This window comes from Triturus cristatus, chromosome 3_2 (genome assembly GCF_964204655.1).
Source record: "Triturus cristatus chromosome 3_2, aTriCri1.1, whole genome shotgun sequence".
NCBI lineage: Eukaryota > Metazoa > Chordata > Amphibia > Caudata > Salamandridae > Triturus > Triturus cristatus.
Window position 1 is genome coordinate 975,411,743 of NC_140584.1, and position 26,030 is coordinate 975,437,772.

Here is a 26,030-nt window from a genome sequence, read left to right on the forward strand (position 1 = left end):
CAGCAGTGTGCGGCGTGCAGCAGTGTGCGGTGTGCAGCAGTGTGCGGTGTGCAGCAGTGTGCTGCGTGCAGCAGTGTTGTGCAGCATGCAGCAGTGAGTAATGCAGCAGTGTGTGGCGTGGAGCAGTGTTTGCCATGCAGCAGTGTGTGGCGTGCAGCAGTGTTTCGTGTAGCATTGTGCAGCGTGCAGCAGTGTGTGACGTGCAGCAGTATGTGGCGTGCAGCAGTGTGCGGCGTGCAGCAGTGTTTGGCGTGCAGCAGTGTGAGGCGTGCAGCAGTGTGCGGCGTGCAGCAGTGTGTAATGCAGCAGTGTGTAATGCAGTAGTGTGCGCAGCAGTGTGTGGCGTGCGGTAGTGTGTGGCGTGCGGTAGTGCGTGGCGTGCGGTAGTGTGCGGCGTGCAGCAGTGTGTGGTGTGCAGCAGTGTGTGGTGTGCAGCAGTGTGAGGCGTGCAGCAGTGTGAGGCGTGCAGCAGTGTGAGGCGTGCAGCAGTGTGAGGCGTGCAGCAGTGTGAGGCGTGCAGCAGTGTGAGGCATGCAGCAGTGTGAGGCGTGCAGCAGTGTGTGGCGTGCAGCAGTGAGAGGTGTGCAGCAGTGTGCGGCATGCAGCAGTGTGTAATGCAGCAGTGTGTAATGCAGCAGTGTACGCCGCAGTGTGTGGCGTGCGGTAGTGTACTGCGTGCAGCAGTGTGGGGCATGCAGCAGTGTGGGGCATGCAGCAGTGTGTGGCGTGGTTTGTAAACAACAAGAAAAGCGGACATCAAAGGAAGGGTGGGAGGGAACGAGCATATGGGGTGTGAGTTATAACGAAAGTTAATTGTTGTAAGAGGGGATGCAGGAAGTGAGGCCGAGCGCGCGCTGGCGAAAGCAGTCTGCTGCTTTCAAGCCAGATGCCAGCTTCACGCTTGAATGCCTCACATGCACTGGCCATAAACCGCATTCCTAAGGTCTTGTGCCCCTTACTAAATCTCTCTGAATGCGTGAGGCGGCGCCCGCGCAGGAAGTAGCTGGTGGCAAATGGAATGCGCGTGGTTGTGCGCGTAACCGCAAACCCGATCCGCCTGGGAAGCCTTTGGGAGCATTTTCTGAAGCCCCTACATAAGTCTCGCTGAGCGGTCGCTTACGCGATAGCCAGACGAGACCTAAAAAGGAACCCGTGAGCCCTAAAACGCAGCTTTTTTTGGACTGAAAATAGCTAAGAATGTATTGCGTGTGGTACAGAGTCACATGGCAGCTGTGAGATATGCAGTTAAACATCCCTTTGAAGCTGAAAGCACACATGTATGATTTTTAAACAGCAGAGGGAATCTGTTTCGACAGCAGCCCCTGTTATTTTTCATTCTTTGCTAAGGCTGGAGGAGGAGAGTGATTATTCCCAGAGGCCATGTTGGTTTATTTTTCAAGTTCTAGCTAATGTCCCTAATTGCTAAGTTATCGCCCTAAAAAAAGTAATAAATGTCCTGAGTGACCCAGGCTTGGCCCTAAAATCCGCTGGGAAATACGGAACGGGACTCTGCAGAGGGTACAGAACTATCTGCATTTTTACTGTGGTCAGCCTGAAGCCTGTCTATTCTATGACCCGCTCTCTCCGTAAAGGCCAGCAAACTTCTGCAATCCACCTGTTGCGTTAGTTGATTTGTGCTCCTTTTGAGGAATTTTGGCTCAGTTTTCACTCCAACACTCCCAAACTACATGTTTAAGCTAAGGGTTCGCCTACAAACCTAGGGCATGTCATGTCAAATATTTACCTGATGTTACAGTACAAAATGCAGTATGCTCAACAGCCGAGCGACCTATCATTTCATAGCTGAAATAATTTCCCATGGACCTGACCCTACATTTTGACAATCTACTTGCCACTGCCTTTATTGGCTGACTGGTCTGTAATAAGATGGCGGGTAATCCCTCTTACAGACCACATGGAGAGTAACTGGGAGGGTCTGATTTCACTATTAAGAACATTGAGTTTTAAATATACAGTAGGTCAGGGTCCAGTTGGATTACCCCTGCCTTTTATTAGTTTTGAGAATAGTACGTATGGTAGATAATTTAATTGAATTTGTAAGGGCCCCTATTTTAGCACTGTAAGTGGAGTGACAGCAAGACCTTCAAAGGAATAATACTGTCTGTAGTTTTGTGATTGCTTCTCATTCTCCACACCAGTACTTTGACTCTGGCTACTACTCTTTTAAATTCCTATATTTTGTACTTATGAGTCTTCAGTAGTCTACCACTTTGATGATCTTGAATTCTCTGTAACCCTTGGTAAACAGGTGGAGAAATCAAAGAAGATGCTCTTTGGAGTCCTTCCGATTTACGGCGGGAAAGTGGTTCTACCCCTCCAGCAGAGCTTTCTTACCATATGGGACATGCACAGACTCATGCAAAGACCAACCACCATCAGCCGCGCTCTGTCTCGGTCTCTGCAATCCCTTCTTCGGACTCTTTGGCCTCTAGCCATGGAACTTTCATTTCCACAGATAACCTCCTGGACCCTTTCTCTGCCATGTCCCACAGCAGTCGATTGACTCCTCGGACTCACCTGGGCATTGCAATCACACCGCCTACAACGCCTCAGTCAAAAAGGCGAATGAAGGTAAAACCCTCACGGACTCCTCCTCCTCCTAATCGGAAGGTGTTCCAGCTTCTGCCCAGCTTTTCCACACTGAGGAGAAGCAAGTCACATGAATCGCAGCTGGGCAACCGGATAGATGACGTATCTACTCATAAGTAAGTGCATCTTATTGCTTTATCACCGGGCAAAAAACTTGTCTATGTGTCTGTGTATTAATGAAAAGTGTCTATTTTTGTTGTGGTTATATTAACTGCACTGAAGTTTGCTGTGTCCCTGGTAGAATTCTTGTATATTTCAATAACTACTAAATCACAAGCAAGTTCCACAGGTTGCCAAGCCAGACATTTAATGCGTGAAATGTACAGTGATGTTAAAAAAGTGTTTACTCCAGTATTGGAACTTTCATAGATTACCATGCTTGTATTACTTCTTGTCATCGGAATGGGAGTCCCCGGTATACATAAAATAGCAATAGAAACCATTACCAAAACAGATACTAGGCCTAGGCCCATTCTCGTTTTGCAACCTGTCCACCTCTTTTTGCAAAAGAGACCAAATAAAGTGAACAATCCAATTAGATTAGCCTCACGCCTTAGAACCCTCCTGAGAGAAGCTCAGAACCTCAGATTTTCTACCGCATGTTGTGCAAGGGAGTCTCCACTGAGCTCTGCTCAGTTTTTTCCTGTAAACTTTCATTCTACAGTTTTTTCACCTGTTTTTCTTCAAAAACTACTTCAAGATGTCTGATAAGGAGAAGAAAGCCCTCTTTAAAGCCTGTGCAACTTGTGCTAAGAAGAGGTTATATGTGGAAGACAAGCACAAGGACTGCATTTACTGTCTGTACCCAGACCATAAGGCAGCAGACTGTAAAATATGCCGCACTTTTTCTACAAAGACTCTGCGAGACCGTGAGGGGCGTCTTTTGACCTGGCACCAGAAGCTAAAGTCAAGGAAGGAACCAGTCTCCAGTGACAGTGATGAGACATCCTCTGCTACATCTTCCAGAAGGTCTGTTAAAAGGGGTAGAGTTTCTCCTTCACCTTCTGAGGAATGTCCTGGTAAGGCCTCAAAAAAGACCTCTCATAGGTCTGATGGGCATAGTCCTGGCGAATCTCCTCACTGTGGTGCAAAGGAGAGGGAAGGAATGTAAAAATGAGTAATATCTGAGAGGAGATCCAGCTCTGTTCCTCCAGCTTCTCCTCCAGCAGCTCCAAAGACTTTCAAAAAGCCCTCCTCACTCTCTTCTGAGGTAAAATCTGTGAAAAAGGTTCACTCGTCTACGACGCCGTCAACGACTCCGTCGACAAAATCATCAAAGGTACAGTCTCAGTCTCAGTCTTCTCCTTCATCTCTGGTGATTTCATAGTCTCCGGCGCTGACGCTTTAAAGTTCCGCGTCGACGACTTCGACGCCGGTGGTGGCTGTGTCGTCGTTGATGGTGTAGACAACGTCGACGAGGATGTCGACGACGAGGGTGACGACGAAGAAGACGAGGACGGCTGGGGTGACAACGGTCTAGACGACGGCTGCGTGGACGATGTCCATTTCTTCATCGACTATTCTCACATCGTCAACGGTCCCGTCGACTACCTCGACGATGGAATAAATTGCTATTTCTCTCAGAAAGTGCCAAATTATACCTGAGATGACTTCCCCCAGGAGGGTAACTCCTATACCTCCTGCACTTCTCCTTGAAGAAGAGGGATCTGAAGAGGATGATTGATCTTTTGTCTATCCGAATAGCCTTCTCAATTACATGTCAAGTGTCAGGACACAGACTCTGAGGGGGAATACGTGGAGGAATAGCAATATGATCCTTCCTCAGATTATCAAGAGGACTACCAGCAGGAGATGGTGTCTATGCCTTCCTCCTTACTAGCGGACTTGCAAACTATGCTTTTGAACTATAGAAGGAGATATGCAACACAACCTCCAGTTCCAGTTGTGGTGCCAGTTACTGCTGCTTCTCCGGCTCGGCCTGCTACTCCTCAATTGCCACCGCCTCAGCCAATGCTTGTGGCTCAGGATGACACCTCTGATGAGGACCAGGGCACTGCCACAAAACCAGATCCCGACACAGAGTGGGATGACTGTCATTCGTGATCCGGCTTCTCCTGCACCAGCACCTGTTGCCTCCCCCCACCCCTCCCCCCGTAGACATAGGGGGTTTCCTTAATTTGATGGAAAGGGCCGCTAAAAGTTTTGAACTGCCCCTGCCCACGGTGCAGTCTGAATGCTTCCTTTATGACTTTAAGGAGCCTTACAAAAAATCTGTTTGGTCTATCCCGATTGTTGTTCACGTCTGGGAAGAGGGATTGAAAGTGATGCGGAGTCCTGCCACGGTAATTTCTGTACTGCCTCGCCTTGAGAAAAAGTATAAGGCTCCGAACGATAGCCCGGTCATCTCTCAGGCTGCCCAAAGAAAATCTAGGAATCCTTCTGCCCCCCTCACAACACCTCCAGACAAAGAAGGCAGATGCCTTGATAATGCGGGCAAGAGGTTTTCCTCCATGTCCAGCCTGTTGGTCAGACCTGCTAACGCCTTAGCGATACTTGGTCGCTATGATCGCCAGATGTGGTGTGGCCTTTCCTCCTATCTGGACCAATTGCCTGAAGATGGGAAAACAGATGCGAAGAAGATTCTTCAAGAAGGAGAGAGAACATCTGCTGAAGTGATTGACTGTGCAGTGGATATTGCTACGACTGCTTTCCGCTACCTGGCAGGTGTTGCTGTCCTTTGTCGTCAAGGCTGGGCTACATGGTTCCGTCCTGAGGTCCAAAACAAGATCTTGGATCTTCCCTTTGATGGGGAGGCGCTCTTTGGAAAACATATTGATGATGCACTCCAGGACACTAAGAAGGACACGGAAACCACAAAATCCTTAGGGACTCTGCAGTACCGCAAGGTCCCCTTTCGTGGAGCCAGAGGTAGAGGTAATGCTACCTACAGAGGAGGATACCAAAAGCAATGGTATTCCTCATATGGATCAACCTCGCAATCTTACCGGACGAATTATAACCAGCGGCAAAATCAATCCTCTTCTTTCTCTAGATCGACTAACAGAGGAAGACAAGGACGCCAGGAGAGGGACTCCTCGAAGCATCAATAGCGGCTTGCTGGCTCTTCTCTTCTCCTCCTGTAACATCAGTGAGAGGCAGAATATCAGATTACCTCCACAACTGGCAACAAATACCATCGGACCGTTGTGTGCTGAAGATCATTCAATGTGGCCATACTCTGGAATTTGTCCAAGCACCACCTTCCAAGCCCCCTCGCGCCACTGCAGCAAAACATCTCCATCTTCTACGGTTGGAAGTCAATCAAATGCTCATCAAAGGAGTGATAGAACTGGTCCCTATCACTCAGTGGGGAGAGGGTTTCTACTCACGGTTCTTCCTGGTCCGGAAGACTTTAGAAAAGTGTCGCCCTATTCTAGATCTGAGGGAGCTCAACACTTATCAAACAATCATTTAGGATGGTTTCAATGCAAGACATCCTTCGTCTTCTCAACTCAGGGGATTACATGGCCACATTGGATCTAGAGGACGCTTACTTTCACATACCCATTCATCCAGCCCACAGATGGTTCCTTCGCTTCACAGTAGCCAAGAGCCACTTTCATTTCATGGTCCTACCTTTTGGACTCCGATCTGCTCCGCGGATCTTTACAAAGGTATTAGCTCCGGTGGCAGCTTTTCTATGAAAACAACAGCACCAGGTCTTCCCTTACCTGAACGACTGGTTGCTGAAGGCTTCTACCAAACAGGCAGCAGAACAATCAGTCGTGGCATGCACACGCCTTTGCAACAATCTCAGGCTGACTCTCAACACGGAGAAGTCGACCCTCTGTCTATCCAGAACAGCCAGATTTCTGGAAGCCATTCTGGACACGTCCATTGACAAAGCTTTTCCCACCCTGGAGAGGCAAGAAAAGCTGATGGCTATGGCCAGTCTGCTGTTAAAAAGACAGTCACTTTCAGTTCGCCTCTACAAGTCCCTCCTAGGGTCCATTTCCTCCTGCATTCCTCTGAGTCCTCACTACAGGTTGCGGATGCGTCCTCTCCAGGAGGAGTTGGACTTGCAGTGGCGCCAAGTCGCCGGCTCTTTCGAAGACAAGGTCTTCGTTACCTTGTCCATGAGAGATACTGCATCATGGTGGACGAATGAGGAAAACATTTCTCAGGGTCTCTCCTTCAGGATCACTCCTGCTCCTCAGATATAATTAGTACAGACGCCTCGCTAGAGGGCTGGGGAGCCGTCTTGCAAAACCTTCATGTAAGCGGCCGTTGGCTGCCCCAACAACGTCTTCTACATATCAATCTGCTGGAGCTCAAAGCGATTCGCCTAGCCTTGCAGGCATTTCTTCTGCGAATACAGCAGTATGCAGTTCTAATATGGACAGACAACACGATGCCTATGCATTATATAAACAAGGAAGGCGGCACCAGATCTCGTCTTTGTCGCAAGAGGCCCAGACAATTTGGGAATGGGCGATCCAGCAGGGGATATCGCTCAAAGCGGAGCACCTTCCAGGCGTTCTCAACAAGACAGCAGACACGCTGAGCAGACTGAAATCGGTCAGCCGCGAATGGGAACTGGACCAGTCCACGCTGGAAGAGGTTTTTCGCCTATGGGGCAGGCCTTCCATAGACCTCTTTGCAACGCTGGAGAACAAGAAATGCCGATATTATGCAAGCAGGGTTCACCATCGGGGATCATTGGGGAATGCGCTTTCGATGGCCTGGTCAGGCGCATTTGTTTATGCTTTTCCCCCAATCCGCTGATTGACAGGCTTCTCAGGAAGCTCAAAGCGGAACCTTGCAAGATGATTTTGATAGCTCCGGCGTGGCCCAACAGTTTTGGTTCACAGAGCTGCATCTCCTCTCCTTGGACCTTCCAGTTCCTTTGCAGCCAATTCCTTCGCTGTTGACGATGTCCCAGGGCTAAGTCTGGCATCCCGATCCGCAATCTCCTCAGTTGTCGGCATGGCTCCTGAGCAGCGAGAATTTCTTGGTTTGACCCTTTCAACAGAATGTAGGGAGGTGCTCTCTCAGGCACGAGCCCCAGGCACCAACAAGACATACAAGTTGATGTGGAAGCGTTCCTGCATTTGGTGCCAGCAAAAGGGTGTCCATCCTTTTTCTTCTGAGCCGCATGAAGTTCTTCCTTATATTCTTTTATTAGCAAATCGGGGCTGGCTAACTCTTCCATCAAGGTGCATCTTGCCGCCATCTCTCGCTTCAGACACACTTCTTCAGGTCCTTCCCTCTGGTCGGCAAGGATAATTAAACAGTTTCTCAAGGGCCTTTTCAGAGTCTTCCTTCCAGTCAAGCCTCCGCCTTCTCTTTGGCACCTTAACTTGGTCCTCACCCAGCTCATGAAGCATCCCTTCGAACCTATTCACCGGGTGGATTTGAAATTCCTCTCCTGGAAAGTAGCTCTCCTACTGGCCTTGACGTCGGCTAGGAGAGTGGGTGAATTGCAGACTCTCACCATTCAGGAACCTTTTCTCCAGTTCAAAAAGGGTACAGTGATACTACGTACCAACCCAAAGTTCATACCGAAAGTGCCTTCAGACTTTCATTTTAATGAGCTGGTCGTACTCAAAGGTTTTTCCCTCAACCTACTACTCCGGCAGAAAAGGCACTCAACTCACTGGACATTCAGAGGTACTTAAATTTCTATCTCCAACATACTAAAGACTTCAGGAAGTCTCCTCAATTATTTGTGTCTTTTAGTGACCCTCGTAAGGGGTTTCACCTTTCCAAGCAGGGGATTGCCCTTTGGATTACCAGCGCTATCTAGTATGGTCACAGAGCAGCGGGCAAGCCCCTGGAAGGTCGGGTCCGTGCTCATTCCACGAGGGCGATTTCTTCTTCGACAGCCCTCTTTGCCAGAGTTCCTATCCGGGAGATCTGCATGGCAGCAACCTGGAGCAGTACTCATACATTTACAAGACATTAGTGCCCTGATTCTGCAACGCAGAGTGACACAGCAGTGGGCCAGGCAGTCCTGAGGAACCTCTTTCAGTAGTGGTGAGCTATCCCTTTCATCCCTCCTACCATGTTACTGTTTTTCAGCTTTTGCACATTTTTTAACCTCATGTGTCTATATTTTCTAAAGTTTCAAAGAATGTTGATTGACCATTGAAGTTGTCATTATGGTGCATGTGCTTGTTCTTGGTTTTATAATGATCATGGTTCCAAAAATGTGCTAATAACTGCTAGCTACTCTGTTACAAGCATGGGAATCTATGAAAGTTCCAATACTGGAGTAAGAAAACAAGTTACCTACCTGTAACTTTGGTTCTCCAGTATTGGAAACTTTCATAGATTCCCATGCAACACACCCTCCTCCCCTGTGAAAGCTCAGCCTCTAGCACCTACAGTTGTGTGGTTACACAACAGCTATTCGAACCGGACCTACAGTTGGATGGTTCAGTTAATAAGACCGCAGCGACTTGTATGGGCCTGCTCCGTGCCCTACGCAAAATTTTGCCTATTCTCCCCAAAGGTTTTAGACCTGAGGTGGTGCGGAGTATTATACTCAGTAGATTAGACTACTGCAACGCACTACTCTTAGGAGCCCCAAAAAAACTGATCCTGAAGCTGCAGAGGATCCAGAATATGGCGGCAAAACTGGCTCTATCGCGCCCGCGATCTGCTTCCTCCTCGGCAGCTTTAGCTGACCTACATTGGCTGCCGATACAGCAGAGGATCGCGTTTAAGGCGGCATGTCTTGTATTTAAGGCGCTGCATGGACTTGGACCAATCCCACTCCAGGGCCTGTTTTCTTGGTACCAAGCTGCCCGGCCTTTGAGATCCTCATCGGCGTTTCTGGTGCGGATCCCAAGGATCACTAGAGTTAGGATAGGTGGCCGAGCTTTCAGCCACACAGCCGCCTCATTATGGAATTCCCTTCCGCTAGTGCTGAGGGGTAAGCAAGATCTGACCTCCTTCAAAAGGGACCTTAAGACCTATCTGTTCCCTAGGGCAATATAAACATTCTATCGGTGGTTTAAATAGGGTCTCAGCGCCAGGATACCCTTGGGGTGACAGATGCGCTTAATAAGAGTCAAATACAATACAATACAATACAATACAATACAGCTACAAAAATCTGAGGTTCTGAGCTTCTCTCAGGAGGGTTCTAAGGAGTGAGGCTAATCTGATTGGTTGTTCACTTTATTTGGTCTCTTTTACAAAAAGAGGTGGATAGGTTGCAAAACGAGAATGGGCCTAGGCCTAGTTTCTGTTTTGGTAATGGTTTCTATTGCTATCCTAAGTATGCCGGGGACTCCCATTTCAACGACGGGGAATGATACAAGCACGGGAATCTATGAAAGTTTCCAATACTGGAGAACTATACTTACAGGTAAGTAACTTGTTTTCTTATGTTGACATATCACTCAGTTTTATTAGAGTGATGAAAATTCTTACCCACATGCTGTTGGAAGGTTTAAAAAAACGTTTTAAATCCTTCATCATTGCTTTGGAGCTCCACCAAGTTGAATGGGGTGGCTTCATTTGAGACATGGACTTGGTGCCTTAGTACTGCACGCCTTCAGCATTGTATCGGATTAAGGAGGCTGATGGTCATCCTCCTTTTCCTGGCCATGTCTACATCGTACATCAATATTTAATATCGAAATTGGTGGCGTTGGGGAGGGACTTTAGAAGGTTTTCAAAGTACACTGTAATTTTCCTCAATGGGATGTTTGGATAATCTTTGCATTTTGATTGGTGGAAAATATATAGTAGGTCATGCCCTGTTATGGGATGTATGATGGAATCCTGCATGCATTTCCCACGCATGCCTTTATGCCGCAGTCACTACCCCGACTGCGACTCATTACCATGCATTCCTTTACTACCAAGTCATTACAACGACTTGCCTTAGGGGGCGCTGGACTTTGGAGTAGTATAAATTACTATCCCAACTCCACTCAGTGTATCAGTAAGGGAGGTGTTGGACTTAAAATCCAACACCAGTCCAACAAATCGCCTCCTAAAGCAAGTCTTTGTAACAAAGTGCGTGGTAAAGGAATGCGTAGTAACATCGCAGTCGGAGTAGTGCTTGCGGAGTAAAGGCAGGTCGTGGTTCTGCTTGTGGATTAAAGAATGTTGCCCCAATTATGATACATAGGGTACAAAGCACAATCTGTTACTGTGTGGAGATATATATTTTGTTGTGTGTTAAGTAAGAAATACCAGAACAAATGATTTTGAATCAGTTCAAAATGCATTTTAAACTTCACCTTGACAGTGTACTCTTTAAAATGTGTCTCCAAGGCTCAAGCACTGAAAGTTCAGTCTTCTGTGATATGAAGATGAAGGCCGGGGCACTAAAAAGTACAAGTTATATCACAAGTGTCTGTTCTGGACATACTTATAGCTCCCTACGTCATTGGACGTGTCAAGAGAAAAATAATCTCTTTTAGGGACGGAACTGTACAATCTGGAAATGTAAATAAACATGTTTTAATTTAACTGGTTGAAAGGTGCAGGCTCAGGTTTAATATTAGTCCTGTTAATGTGTGTCCCCTCCCCTGTATTCTGAGAATGTTTACATTGTTTTGTGACTAAAACGTTGTAGCTCTTTTTAAAGATCCCTGCCCAGTAACCCAACCCTAACAAAGGATGGACCTAGTAGTAACAACCACATAGACCACGCTGGTGCACATCTTTTCTTAAAGTTGAGCAGGTGCTGTTTTCTTCTCTAGTGCAAAAATTGACTAAAAAATTACGTGCTGTCATGCCCATAGTACTTATTTTGTTAATGCTTGAAAACTCAGTAATCCGGGAAAACCCAGTACCAGGCGTGCAACTAACCTTCCTAATATCAGCATAATACAAAGATATGCCCTGTGGTCGCTGGATCTATGCCAGATATTCAGGCTCCCCACATAAGATACATTTGCATACATACCTGACATAATGGCTAGCTTGAGAGCACGTCGATTCATTAGAGCTGGAGACACCCTCTACCAGTTCCAGCTGCAGAAATATAAGCGATACTGAGAATGGTTTTATGCCATAGCACACATATATCGAATTCTAGATGGGTAGCAGTGAATTATGTGTTTGTTTTTAGCGAGGGAGTTCTGAGTGACTTCAAATAGACAACTAGAGTGAAGCTCGAGTTGTTGTTTGTGATGTCACTCAGAAGCACGAGGGCTTGAATGGTTTTGTGTATTTATTGCATGCCTTGTAATGTTGATGCTAGTTGATCCCAGTAGGTCATTGCATGCATGTTCTTGAATCTGACCTATCGGAGCCAAGTCATTTGAAGACACAAGTGAGGGCTGGTGCTGTTTAGATCCCTCAAGTCAAAGAATATACCAGCACAGCATGTTTGTTCCATTTTCTGGGTGCAGCCTACAGATAATTGTACCTGTGAGCTCCTGGACAAAGAGGAGTAGGTCTCCGTGTCGAGCAGAGATGCGGTGTAAAGCAGCACCTGAATGTTTGCCACAGGAATCACTGGGGACACCCTTGCACGTGTACACTCATGAACTCTGCTGGCATATTGGTACACTTGCTTCACTCTCCATCCCTTTTTCACTACCTCCCTCTCCTTGTCCTGACCTGGCAGCAGGACAGCATTAAGTGGTACACCAGCTCCCACCAGGGCCGGACTGGGAACGCAAAACCAGCCCTGGCAATTGAGCAGTGGCGGCTCATCCACTATGGCGGAGGAGCATCGCCTCACTGTTTTCAAGCAGTGCGAGAAGCAGAAACATAAAATGATGATAACCTTTAGTTATTATCATTTTGTTTCCTGCCTCGTTGTGGGTGGGTGGGGCTGCTCTGCTCAGCTCATGGAGCAGAGCAGGGGAGGAGTGGTTTGCCCACTCCTAAGTGCGCATTGAATGTTTGGTCGGCCCTCTCAGGCTGCCCAAACCAGTCATGCGCACTTTCCCCGTTCTCCATGCAGGCTGCATTACAGCCTGCATGGAGAACAAGCCCAGGCCCCTATTCCCTGACTGAGTGACCAATCACTGCAGCGTTGTGATTGGTCAGTTGGGCCTGCTTTCTGTTCCTCTAGTTGCAGGAGAGCAGGAGCAGGTATGCGGGACCCTGCGGCAAGGTAAGTTATTTTTTTTAAAAAAAGAAATTATATGCGCACCAATCCCCCGTATGTGTCCCACCCTGTCACCTGTGACCCTCCCCCCACCCCACACCCGCAACCCCCACGCCCGCCCACTTACCCGTACACAATACCGGACGCTATTGCAGTTGTCTCACTGGCCGAAGGGGGATGAGGGGGTGAGGGGTGTTAGCGGGTGCTTGTGGGAAACATTGCTCCCACACTAACCCAACATGCACCAGAACAGGATCGGAGAGGAACGGAGTTGTCAGGAAGCCAAGCAAGGTTTGCCGCAAGGGAGGCCATTAGTCAATATTTGTAGCAACTAAGACCATTCAATTCCCCTCTTGGTCAAACAAATATCAACACTCCTTCTCTATGCATAAAAAAAAAGAAATTTCATGCACAACACAACTTTATTCACAACACATTTTTGATTTTCTCTATTTAAAACGTGAACTCAATTGGTTTTGTTAATGCTTGTTGTTAGACGGACCGGGAGGGTCGGCCGAGGTCAGGGGGAGAGGTCTCCGGGGAGAGCCGTCTCCAGCGATCGTACAGACAAGTAACTTCCCCCCCACAGACAGACACCACACAAGGATAAGATTTAGCGTTCTTTATATGCACTTCTTAAGGTACGATGAAATAGTACAAGGAGGTCTGGACTCAGGGGTCCCCTCGATTTAGGTCTCTTAGGATAGGGAAGGGGTAGCGGGACAGTCTGTTTACCAGTCAGGTAGTTCGGATGAGATGATGGTTAGCTCACAATCCTCGAGCTTGGTGGTGTAGCTGGTACGGGCCGCGGCAGCGCCAGCAGGTCCCGGTAGAGATGGTCGATACACGGTCCGCGGCAGCGCCAGCAGGTCCCAGTGAAGATGGTCGATGTACGGTCCGCGGCAGCGCCAGCAGGTCCCGGTGAGGATGGTCGTTACAACGGGCCGCGGCAGCGCCAGCAGGTCCCGACGAGGATGGATGTTGCAGAAGGCCGCGGCAGCGCCAGCAGGCAGGACGATAGTTCGCAAGATAGGGCTACGGCAGCGCTAGTAGTCCGTCAAGGCTGAGTTCTCTCGGTGTCTCTCGACTCCAGGATACAACTGCCATCCTGCTCCGGAGCTGCCCCAGTTATAGGGCAGGCGCCCTTTGATGTCCGGGCCCTCGCACTTGGAGGTCGGAGGGTCCGGGATGAAGGTGTCCAGACACCCAGCAGGGGGTGGAGCCAGCGCCTGGGGGAGCTGGAGGCGATCGGCACCTGGCGGGGGAAGAGCTCTTGACGCTTCGTTCTCCCATTGACCTGCCAAGTGGTCCGCTCACCTCCTGGGTGGATGGTGGTGCCGGGATGTCGGGGCCGGCCAGGCCCAGGGTTAGGGTCGGGGGGAGGCCACGCGACCTCGTGGTGCAGGGCCCAAGATGGCGGCTTGACCCGGCCGGGGAAGCCGGTGGGGCTGGGGCCCGTGATGCATGGGGGTCCGAGGGCAGAAGTTCCGTCGGGAGACGGGGTGCAGGTGCTTTTCGTGGGTCACGCCTGGCGGGCCGGAGCTTGGGCCCTGTCGTGCGGGGAGGGAGCAAGCCCTTCGTGTGGCCTGTCCAACACTTGTCCATACATGTATATGTTGAATACCATTGATGCACATAGCATCATTGCCAATTGCAGTAACGGTGCCCTTTGAACACTGAGGTTTTCGGTGTAAAGTAAATAAAAAAATTCACTATATCCTTATTGTATCCTTGTGAATGGGCTACTTATTTTTGCTACTTTCAGACCGAGGTACCCTGTCTCATGTGATATCATGAAACCTTCTCCCTTTCTCCCTCTGCATGGCTGTGGTGTGATTCAACAGCCGCCATCGCTCTGAAGCATTTGTTAAGCAGCCTTGCACATGCAGAAGAGCCGCACTGTGCAGGGAGCATTTTTTAAAGATAAAGCGCAGTGTCGATGAACGGATGCCGTGCTGTCAGGAGAACAGGGTGTGTAGGGGAGAGCCTGTCGTGCCTGCAAAAGCAGCTAGATTAAAGACATTAAGAAAATAGTGCCCACAGACTGTAGCTAAAACAGACTGTGTAATAACACAAGTAAAAGTTCAGTCCTCATGGGAGGTTAAAAATGCTGACAAGGCATTACTAAGGCGGGACTAACAAGCCTATTAACAAATCAGAAGCAACCATTTAGAAAGGACAGTAGCAGGAGCTAATTGAAAAGATGGGCGGAGAGTGGGGGAAGCTTCAAGTCCATACCTGTATACAGCATGCCTCGCACAGCCGTGCATGCGCTGCCCAGGCTCGAGCTAAAAATGAGGGAATCTTTGTCCAAAGTATTCCCAGCAGCAAAAAATATTCATTTAGGAAGAAGAGTAGTGTTTTTCACCAATAGAATTGCGGTTAAGATGTTGAAAAATACCAAGACCCAGAATCTGACTAGCATAATCATCCCGCTCAAAAGGTAAGAAATATCCTTCACGCCGCAGACTCCCCAACAATGTCATCTTTGTTCAAAAAAGGCTCTCTCTGCTGTGGTAGACAACTGTCTTGCCATCTGCTAGACGGACATAAATCACTTTGTGTCATGTCTGCAGTGCCCTTACTTGCTCAAGTTTGTGAGAGACACAGTTTAAGACCTGCGTTCATACGAGCTTCCTAAAATAACTTTTTCCTGCACTTTTCACATTAATCCGACTTATTTTAGGTTCATGACTTTCTATATATTCCATTGTAATTTACAGTCCGTTCTGTCGGCTTATGTGACCCTGGAAACTGGTGCGTGTGCTAGGGTAAATTACATGAATTTTATTTAATTGCACATTATGTAATTTTGAATAGCACCGACAAGGCCTGGAGATGTCATGGCGCCCTACATTGAAACACTGTCACACAAAATGTAAGTGCAAACAGAAAACAATACATCAAGAGGTTACTTAAACAATGAGTGGGTGAAACATTAAAAGCACAATACAAGTAGTTTTTGGAGAGTTCACATGAAATAAACGGGGTTTGTAGGAATATAAACAGAGCCATACAAAAATAAGTAACAGAAGTCGAGTGGAAGGAAGGAGGGATAGGGACCGTATAGCTGCAAAAATAATATGGAAAGGTGAAAGGAAAGCAGAAGGGAAGAGAAAAGGGAAACTTAGTAGAGGGGAAGGAAAAGTAGATAGATTGTTGAAAAATAAGTTTTAAAACAGAATGTAAAGCAGCTGGATTCTTCGTTCAGTGCCCTCACTGTGTGAACGTTTCCCAACTCTCAGAAATGGTATATCAATGGAATATACTTCGTGAATCCTGTAGTTTTTTTTAGAATGGTTCATCGATAAAAGGGTAGATGCATGAGGTTACTATTCCTCAAGGATATCTGCGCCGTATGGAAGTTCATGTTGCAGTTATCAATGTGGCGTAACAGCCAGAGCTGCAGACCTTTGAGCTGGGGTTCCAGATTCGAGTCTCTGCATCGGCTCATCATCCTGTGGTTCTGGGTAAATCACTTAATCTCCCAGTGCCTGCCAAAAATGAATGTGTCCTTGTGTAATGTAACTGGTGCTCATGTAAAGCGCGCCAATACCTTCAAGTCAAGTTTGTGCTATATAAAAACTGCAAAAAAAAATACTTGAATAAAAGGCAACGTTTTCTCTCTCTAATGCTGTGACTACTGCTTATGCAACATTCCCAGATTCCGGTGGCTCTGGGTCAGAGGAAGTGCACATACACTCTGACTTGCTGCGCTGCTGCCAAACTACAAGGCCCGCCCAGTACTGGAAGCCTCAAGGTTTGTCAAGTGAACATTTTGGTCTGTGTCATCCAGCTGTGAGTCCATGTTCACAGCAGAGTCTGGCAGGAGAAGTCCATGGGGCTGAAGTGAACCCGGCCATGATGTGCACATGGCAGAACATACTGCAGGGTTTCAGAAAATCCTTAATAACCTTAAAACGTGGTTTAACATAAGCTCAGCACTAGTGATATTAAGCATATTCATGTAAAGAGCCTTAAAACACACCTGAGTACTAAAGGCGGGTGAAGCAACAAGTGTCTTGCCAAGGGCCGGACTGGCCGTAGCCGTAAACACTACATACATTAGAACACATAAGGGCCTAAAATTCAGGTTAGGTCATACATAAATCATGGCTGCTGGGCATACCATGCCAGTTCAGGAAATGTGAGAAAATCAACATACATTACAACCTCAGGGCATGGATATGAAGCAATTTGGGGAAAGTTAAAATACGTGGGTGTACTGTTCCTAAGGAAATAAGTGTTGGTCGGGTCTCTGGGATAACCTCCAAGTGGAGGAAGTGCCCTCATACACTCAGAGAGGTGTCATGCTTCATCATTGGGCGTGCGCCTCGTCGGGCTGGCGCTACAATGCCCGACGAGCACTTGCGAAGGAGCTCTTTGGCAGAGTTCTTTTGATAAAGCCATATGGTGAGTAAAGGTATGTGAGCTGGATTGTGTATTGTAGTGAGTGAACATTTAAAATAGGTTTTGGGAGACTTTTATTATTATTTTTTTTTAATGCAGCTCTCTAGCCTAAGTAAAAACAGTGTACCTCATATCGGAGACAATGATCCTATAGAGCATAGGTACTATTTAGTTTGTTTGGTCAACATGTTTCTTGCCTCATCAGCCCCTAAAGGGTGTATTGGCAATTTGTCAGGACCATATAGAGGATAGTTTCCTAATTATCTTACACTACTAGAAGGATGGTGTATACAATTGGGAGATTAATCAAGTTGCCAGCTTTGTTATGTAGCACAAGGTTAAGTGTCACCTTGTGGTGTTTCAAGACCTGAAAGAAATAAAAGTGGGATAAAGACACAGATATTGATGGCGGCGTGCTTGGTATGCATTTGTATTGTGATATGCCATTTATAAACAAGCATTGGCATAGCTAATAGGTCTCGCCTTTGGGACCTTATAAGTGTTTAGCCATGCAACAGTTGATGTTGTTGCACCAAGGATATTGTACTGCATAACTAAATACTTATAGGGTTCTAAAGCCGAGACCTATTGGCTATGCCAATGCTTGTTGTTTCTAGGTACGCCATGTTATTATTGTTGCACTGCAGAGGAACCTCGCCCTTAAACTTATGTAAGTTTAGTTAATGCCCTCTATTTTTACTGCTTTAAGTTAACAGCCTTCCATAGGCGCTGGAGGTAGAGGTGCGGGGGTGCTGCAGCACCCCCAGAAATGACTGCATTGGTGTTCAGAAGATGAATGCTTAACAGACCTGCCTTTACATTTGTTTTCTTTATCTTGTCGCGTTTTGCTGTGTGTTTAAAAAGTAGGTCAAACATCAGGCTATCAAATTGCTGCTTATTCGTTTTATGTGGAGATTGGTGTTTACTTTTCACCCTCTGACTACAAAGAGAGGATTTTGTTAATAGTTGTGTATGCGGCTATCTTGCTGGAGTGCAAGGAGTGTGACGTGAAAGGGGGTGGGATGTTTTGTTTCTAACGCCACAACCATTAAAAACATGTAAATGGACTGTACACATATTTTACAATATATCTGCAGTTAGAAAACCCAAATGAAGCATTTTTTTGTAATTCTGAAGTGTGATGGGACTTTTTTTATTATAGGATTAAAACAAATCGAGGCACTTTAGTTAAGTGATGTGCAAGCAAGAATTATTTACTGTATGTCTGCAAATGTAGTGGCCATTGCAGTGAACACATGCTCTCTGTAAACTGCACTACCAGAATATATTTGTGACCCTGTGCTCCAAAGTGCATCCCAGCTGCTTACCACATCCTTATTACTCGCCTGCTTAATGGGTGTGACACATTTGCTACCCTTATTTTTTGTGTGATGCGTGGATTTTCACAATCCCTAGGACTCTGGCGATGTAACGTCGATGGCAGCACCCCCACTTTGAACACTGCTCCTGCACCAGGGTAGCCCTCTCTCTCCCAAGGCATTACCTTCTTAAATGCGAACATACAGTTTGCCAGAGCAGAGGGCAGTTCGTATGCCAGGCAATACACATTGCACAAATACATTTTTCAGATAGCAGGTACCTGACATTGTAACAACCCAAAAAAAACTCTGCCTCCACATACCAAACACTAGCCAGTCTCAACACTTGTACAACCAAGATTGTACAGAAAAGCCACCTTTTAACCGCACCCTGCCTACTGACTGCGCCCTACTGAAACAATCGGAAACGCACCCCAGTCTGTAACGCGTCTCAAGACCATGGATGAAAATATCAGCACTCTGATAGCGCTTCGAGGCCATTGTATTGGCAGTAACGCGCTACACAGACCGTGTAGCATGAAGGGGTGGCCGGGAGTTCCTAGAGTGTTGAGAGCTCTCAGTGCGGCCCTGCAGCCACACACTGGATCATTCCAAAAGGGTGACGCCACGACCCCAGGAGAAGGAGGTCTGTCTTAATTGGACTGGGAAGCCGCGGTAGGCATGTCTGCATTGTGTGGTGCGGAAGTGCTGTGAATAGAAAGTCTTCTGTCTGACGGGCTGCGGAAAAGTCCTGTGAGGGTTTCTTTTCCTCACCTCATGTGGCGCTAAACAGACCTCTGTGAAAGGGCCCTTACTTTGGGAGTGACTGTAAATAATGTGCAGACAATATTGTGCCTCTTGTGAAAAATAAAAAAACATATTGCCGGCCGCATTCGAGTAAAACAAGCAAGAGCGGGAATAGAGCGAGAACTGCTCATTATCAAGCCATGCTGCAACACGAAAATAGATTTTGTGCCTCGCTACCTTCTGTCTGTGATCTAGGACTGCATCTTCCTTATGTCAATGCTCCCACAGCACAACCAACTAGCCAAATAAAAGAAAGTGCATCGCAATTGTAAACAAGCGGCCTTCACTGTCTTCACTTTTCAAGCACTGCACTCGTGCTTGTGGCAGCATCCACCTTGCAGGAGCGAGCAGCGGCCATTTGTTTGTAATTAACGTGGCCACGCCGCTGCTCGCTCCCGCAAGGTGGATGCCACCACAAGCACGAGTGCAGTGCTTGAAAAGTGAAGACCGATGGCTAAATGCCCTCCTAGAGCAGCGCATGCGTGCTGCCAAGGCGAGACCTAAAAAACGACAAACATATTAGCAGATGGTGACCTCTGACTAAAATCAATAAACCACACATGCATTATTACATCAGAACGAATGTTGGCATGCAAATCGCCCTTGTTCATGAATGGCGATGTTGTTTAATCCTAGTAGCTTTTTGAGTGCAACAAGGACAGAAGCGCCGTGGTTAACACATAAACTTGTTAATAAACAATTTCTATTCACAGTTGTGTCTGGATATCGTAATCCTCAACGTGCGCCTGTTTACAGTGTTGTCTTATCACATGAGAGGTACCAAATAATCAGCAAAACCCTTTACTCACCCCGTATTAAGTGGGTCAAGGTCGGACGGGTTTTCCCAGAGCACTTCGCTCACAATCGATCTAAACGTTAAGAACACACAGGCAAGTTATGAAAAGGAGTATCCGCTTACTGGTGTTGCTGCTGTCCGTATTATGGACGTTCATACTCACTAGAAGTGGCGAGGTGAGCGGCCTTTCGATTACCCTGGCTCTGTCTCCCATGCTGGGACGTGCCAGAAGTAGACTAATAAAGCGTCTTCCTGACTGGACCGGTGAACCCAGCGGCCATCTTCGGAGGGACACGTGATTTCAGGGGCATTGGTTAAAGCCTGCAGATTGTGGTGGCAGTGAAATTTACTCTAAATCCCACAAAGGAGGGGGTAGTTCCCAAAAACCTTTTTCTGTATCACACAAAAAAACACACAAGGATGGGGTGGTTCCCAAAGACTTTTGTTCCCTATTCAGCTGTAAAGCGTTTTGGGAGGTCTATGTTGATTATTTGTTAGTGGGGTCCACGTGCCCTTTGGTAACTACACTGGAGGTTCGAGGGAAGTCAACCCAATAGGGGGGCCAATCAGTAAAACAGGGCAAACCAAGGAGTACACTTTGATGTTGTTCAGGATTGGTTAGATGGGTGGAAACACTGGAAAACCGGATTGGGGGTCCATATTAACCCTCATGGAGACAACTCCATGATCCCAATACATTGTCAACCTTTTAGTTCCCCCCATGGGATATCATCATTTAATCCTGAGATGTGGGATGAAAGCTTGAAAATCCAGTTTTGCTCCTTTCTAAAAAGGGCCTCCTTTTGTAAATGAGGATAGGACTCTAGGATGGTCCAATGTCAATCATTTGCTGTGTGGCCTATGGTTGTGTAGTGTACGCACATTTTTTTTGTTAGTCTTTTTGCACCTGATGTTGCTTTGGTGTTCAGTTATTCTGATTTTGACTGCACGTGTCGTCATTCCTACATAATTTTTGTTTGAAGGCACAGGTTATCGGGTAAAAACAATTGCGTGTGTTGCAATTTGTATGTTGGAGCTGTTTCCATGTGAATGTATAGTTTTTGTTGCACTTGTCAGTGAGCCATTGGTGTATTGGCCACAGGGGCAGTGTCCTACAACTGGGGGTAGGTCCACTAGGGGCTTTTGTTGATGGGGTAATTTTATTTTTGGCAATTTGGGGACAAAACACGTAACTCACCATAGGCCCATCATGCCATAGAAATTACAAAGCCATGCCATAAACACACAAGGAGCTCCTAATAAATGGAATGTAGTGCTCCTGTTCTCTACACTTAGGCTACTGGTCCACCTGCTCACCTACAACATTAAATGCAGCAATTACAGTGTTGTCTCCGTACATGCGGCCAGCACGTAAGAGGGGCCCCCCTCAATGGTTCGCCCCACATTGGCCACAGCAGAGCAAGTGTCCCCCCACCAGATATGTGCAGGCATGGGGGCACACACACCTCCCACACCAGCGGAGAAACGTCTCTAGGTCCCCCGCTTGTGGGATGATCCAGAGCAGCTGCCCCCACGCCGGAGTTTACTATCCCCCGCCCCGCCTTTCCGCCCGCGGCACTCCCTCCACGTGCTGCTACTGCTGAAACACATATCAGGAAATTCACAATGTAAACCTTTGAGAGGAGCAGCCTCACAGCAATGAGAAACCAAATAGGCTGTTTTTCGCGTACATGCCACACAACAAGGACACATGTCCTACCTTTTACCTACACAGCACCCTGCCCATAGGGCTATCTAGGGCCTACCTTAGGGTTGACCTATATGTAGTTAAAGAGGAGTTTCAGACTTGACAAGCACTTTAAATGCCAAGTCACTGTGGCAGTAAACTACGCACACAGGCCCTGCAGTGGCAGAGGCCTGAGACATGCTTGAAAGGCTACTTCTGTGGGTGGCACAAGCAGCGCTACAGGCCCACTGGTAGCATCTCATTTGCAGGCCCTTGGTATGTAGGATACCACTGTACAAGGGACTTACAAGTAAATTTAATATGCCAAACGGTGTAGACCAATCGTACCAAGTTTAAGAGAGAGCACATTCACTTTAGCACTGCTCAGCAGTGGTAAAGTGCCTAGAGTCATAAAGCCAACAAAAACAGGTCAGAAAAAAATACAAGAGGAAGGCAAAAAGTTTTGGGATAACCCTGAAAAAAGGTTCAACAGAGACCAAGTCTGTTTATTTCATCATTGGTCTTTGATACAGAGCAAGAGTCGGAAAAGAAGAAACAAGAAGGAAGAGAATGGTATGGAAAGAGTAACGCAGTATGAAACCAAGGATTATAAATTAAACCCTCAACATTGAGTTAATCGGGAAGGCAGTGTAGGTAAGTAAAAGAAAGAGGCAGGAGGTGGAATCAAGGCTAGGCAGCTTTCATTTTCGGTAATCCAGGCATGAAGCAGTGATAGTTGCGGACTTCTAAGAAATACTTTGGGTCCAGGTACTTAATTTGTTTCTTAATAAAAATAAATAAGCATTGGATAGATGACTTTAAGCAACTGGCTGCGATGGTAGAAGAAAAAAATAATACACTAATTGAACTTGTATGTGCGGTATTCAAACAGTCTCTGATTTTAATCCAAATAGCTAATCAAAATGAAATAATTGTTTGTGTGTGCAAAAATAATGTCCTTCTTATATTTACCATCTATTTTAGTTATCCCGGTATCAATCAAAATATTACCAATTTTTAGAAGAATGTTTCCGATTCAGCTTTCTGTACGGTTTGATAAACATTGGTTTTACTTTTTCTTTTAAAAAAGGATTAGAGGAGCATATTATAGCAAATTGGATGTAAGGAGAGTTTAATTAACCCCTGTCCTAAACAAGCATTTCAAAATGGTCTTGGAGCATTCACACACAAGTGCACTGTGGCAATCTTAGATTACTTTTCCATAAACCTTAAGAAAAAGCGTTCCTAGATGCTGCTGTCTTGCACGTGCAAGGCCATCTGCAAAGCCAATGCTTCTTAACCTCAGTACCACAGACGAGACCTATTGGCTTTGCCAGTGCTTGCTTAGGACATGCGCATGCACCTGTGGCCATCTTGGATAAGGTAGAACAACATTTTAAAGATACCCTCCTGCTGGTGTATTAGAGGTGGGTGGATAGAGGTGGTAGGGGGCAAGCAGGCACTGTGGGGGGGGGTGGGTGTTATTTCTTAATTTGTTAATAAAAAGCGGTGCGAAAGAGGGGTGAACAGGGAGAGGGAGAGATTATAGTGTCTCATGTACTGCAATGGAAGCCCCTATTGTCAGCAGTAGATGGCTACAGCTTATCCTGTTAAAAGAGCAGTGAAACCAAAATGTTCCTTGGGCACGATAAACATTAGGACATGGGGAAGTCATTGAATCAGAAGCAGGTAACTGAAATATTCAAGAAAGCCATTGAATCATAAGCATGCAAGCCCACTCTAAGTTTATATTGGCTAAAATAGGTCTGCTGCCAGCAGACAGTTAAAGATGTCTGTAAGCAAGGCCTAAAAAGGTTAAACAGGCAGCTCCTAATTGTTGGGTGAACAAATGGAGAAATGGACAACAACAAAGTGGGGAGCCTTTATGTGATAAAGCTGTTTAGTCCTGCTGCTTTCACTTGGTGATTCATACAAATATTTCACAACAATTTTACATCACTGTGTTTTTCTTCTCTGAAAGAAAATGTTTTTGCAAGTTAATTTCTAAAAGTAGCCCTCTAGCTGGCGGGAGGCAGCTGTAAAATTATTACATTTATTACATTTATTACATTTCGGCCATGTTGAATTTCTGGATCTGATGTCAGATTGTCAAGCCTCTGTGAAAACAACTGAGCAGCAGTGTTTGGCTCTTGAAGACTTGTGAGGTAAACAGGGTGCAGTAGAGCATCTTAGATAAAATGAGATATTTGCAAACTCAAAGCTTTTGATATGAAGGATTCAAGCATGTGTCTGGACCGCAAAGTTTGTAAAGAGATGATGTTTAAATTAGCTGAAACTCTTGAGGAACTTGAAGTAAGGTAAATAAATACAAATCCAGAGGCAACATGATTCCGCATCGGATTCATAAATCCCAGTGAGAGGCAAATTAATGAACCACCCCAAAAAATCCTCAATAAGAATTCACACTGAGGGAGTGGTGCACCTAACAATGCAGTATACGTGATCTATATTTTATGAACATGATCCATAGTTAGTGGTTATGAGTAGTACTTAGTCTGCATGCGTGTGGCTCCTTGTATACAAAGTTTGTGTACTGAATATGGACCAAAGCATGTAATGTTTTGTCCGTATGAGATCTACTGAACTGTCCCCTCTGTGCCAAGTACAGTTACTAGGTTTGGTCTGCAAATAATGATTAGTGTCTTTCTTTGGTATATGCTAGTGGTAGACATACTGCAAACCCATAATTAGTTTTGTGTTGCCTCCTTTGTAAGCCCCTTTTCTAGACAATTTATTGAAGGAATTCCCTACCTTTCCCGAAGCATGATCTTATGGTTTCTTTTATTCTGTGTCCACTTCAGTTTCTACAACTTGGCAGTTCTGCCTATTGTGTCTTAGGTTATAGCTTGCTGATTTGAGTATATGTTTAAGAAAAAGTGAATTGATACTATATGAGCGCTTACCCAATTCTTATTAGAACAAGTCATCTATGAAAAAGGTTTAATTAAAGAAAAGCTTAGAGGTAAGATGCAAGGGCTCAGATATAACAAGACTGCATAATGTATAAAATAAATGAGAAAGTAAATGTACAGTTAAATATTTTCTGAATAAAAGTTGCTTTTTAGGATTTCTCAGGTGACTTGGGTGCTGCAAAATACATACGCTACTGAGAAGGGGTTCACTCCAATAGCAGCAGCATTTGTGCACCTTCTAATGTTGCATGTTCTCACAACTAAAAGTATCTCCAGGATAAATGATCGCATCTGTTCCCTTGTACATATGGTTAAGAGCTTCTATTTTCAAACAACTGAGGCACATCATGCTCGAGGTCAGGACAGTGAGAAAGTCATAATTTTAGCCTTGATCACCCCCATTTGTAGGTCAGGACTGGGCAGCCCATGTGCTGCTCTGCAAGGCATGCTGTATTAGATTATGCACTTGAAGCTCTGCCCACTCTCCACCCATATTTTTCATTGGCTTGTGTCTTTGTCCTTTGTAAATGCTGGCTTCTGATTCAGTAATCGGCTTGTTAGTCCCTCCTTAGTACTGCCTTGTCTTCATTTGTAACCTCCCTTGAGGACTGGCCCTTTTACTTCTGTTGTTACATCATCTGTGTTATGCAGTCTGTAATTACTATTTCTTTAGTGAGTTTTGTCCTAATACAGGCACGATGCGCTTTGCAGCAACATACAGCACGCCATGCATGCTTTCACTTTCCAAGCAGCCGGGACAATGGCAGCCGCTTCTTTGGAATGCCATACATCTCACATTTACGAGTGTTTGAGCTGTTAGCATAGTAAATGACAACAGCTTAAACTCTCGCAAATGCGACACCTATTGATTTACAAATATTTTTTGGGCGGGTTGTTTCCAACTGCCCCAAGCCACGCTTGCACTTAATGGAGGCCACGCCCCTTTCTCTAGACGCAGCTTATCTAAAAGGAGCGTGGCCTCTATTAAATACAAGCGAGGCATGGGGCGCTTCAAAACAAACAATATTTGCAATTCAGTAAGTCTTGCATTTGCAAGAATTTAAGCTATTGACCTTGACAGTGCCAATTGGTCACACTCTTGTAAATGCGAGATCTATTGTATTGCAAATGCTTGTTTGACTGATACTGGTGGTAACTGACTCTGACTGTGTCCTGGGCTCTGCTAGCCAGGCCCATGGCCAGTGCTCTGATTAAAAAAGATAGATGATAATCAGGTGTAAATACAGTTGGTACTGCCATCCTACTTGTAAGTCCCCAGTATATGGTAGGGCATGTAGGTTTAGAGGCCCACCAGCTTGGAGGCAGTTAAGCATGCACTGCTGTGTTGCCTGCTATAATTTTAAAAGTCAGCCCTGCTTTGCAACCTGCTTTTAAACTAAAATTATATGCAAATTCGGCTTTG

The 26,030-nt window shown here is 46.2% G+C and overlaps 1 protein-coding gene across 1 annotated transcript in view; it reads left to right on the forward strand.

The window, feature by feature from the left end:
• KSR1 (kinase suppressor of ras 1) overlaps window positions 1-26,030 on the forward strand; it is a 510,276-nt gene that overhangs the window by 336,439 nt on the left and 147,807 nt on the right. Inside the window, exons 4-5 of the mRNA XM_085649554.1 lie at window positions 2,270-2,712; window positions 21,483-21,493. Coding sequence (XP_085505680.1) covers window positions 2,270-2,712; window positions 21,483-21,493 — 454 coding nt within the window. The remainder of the gene's footprint in view (window positions 1-2,269; window positions 2,713-21,482; window positions 21,494-26,030) is intronic.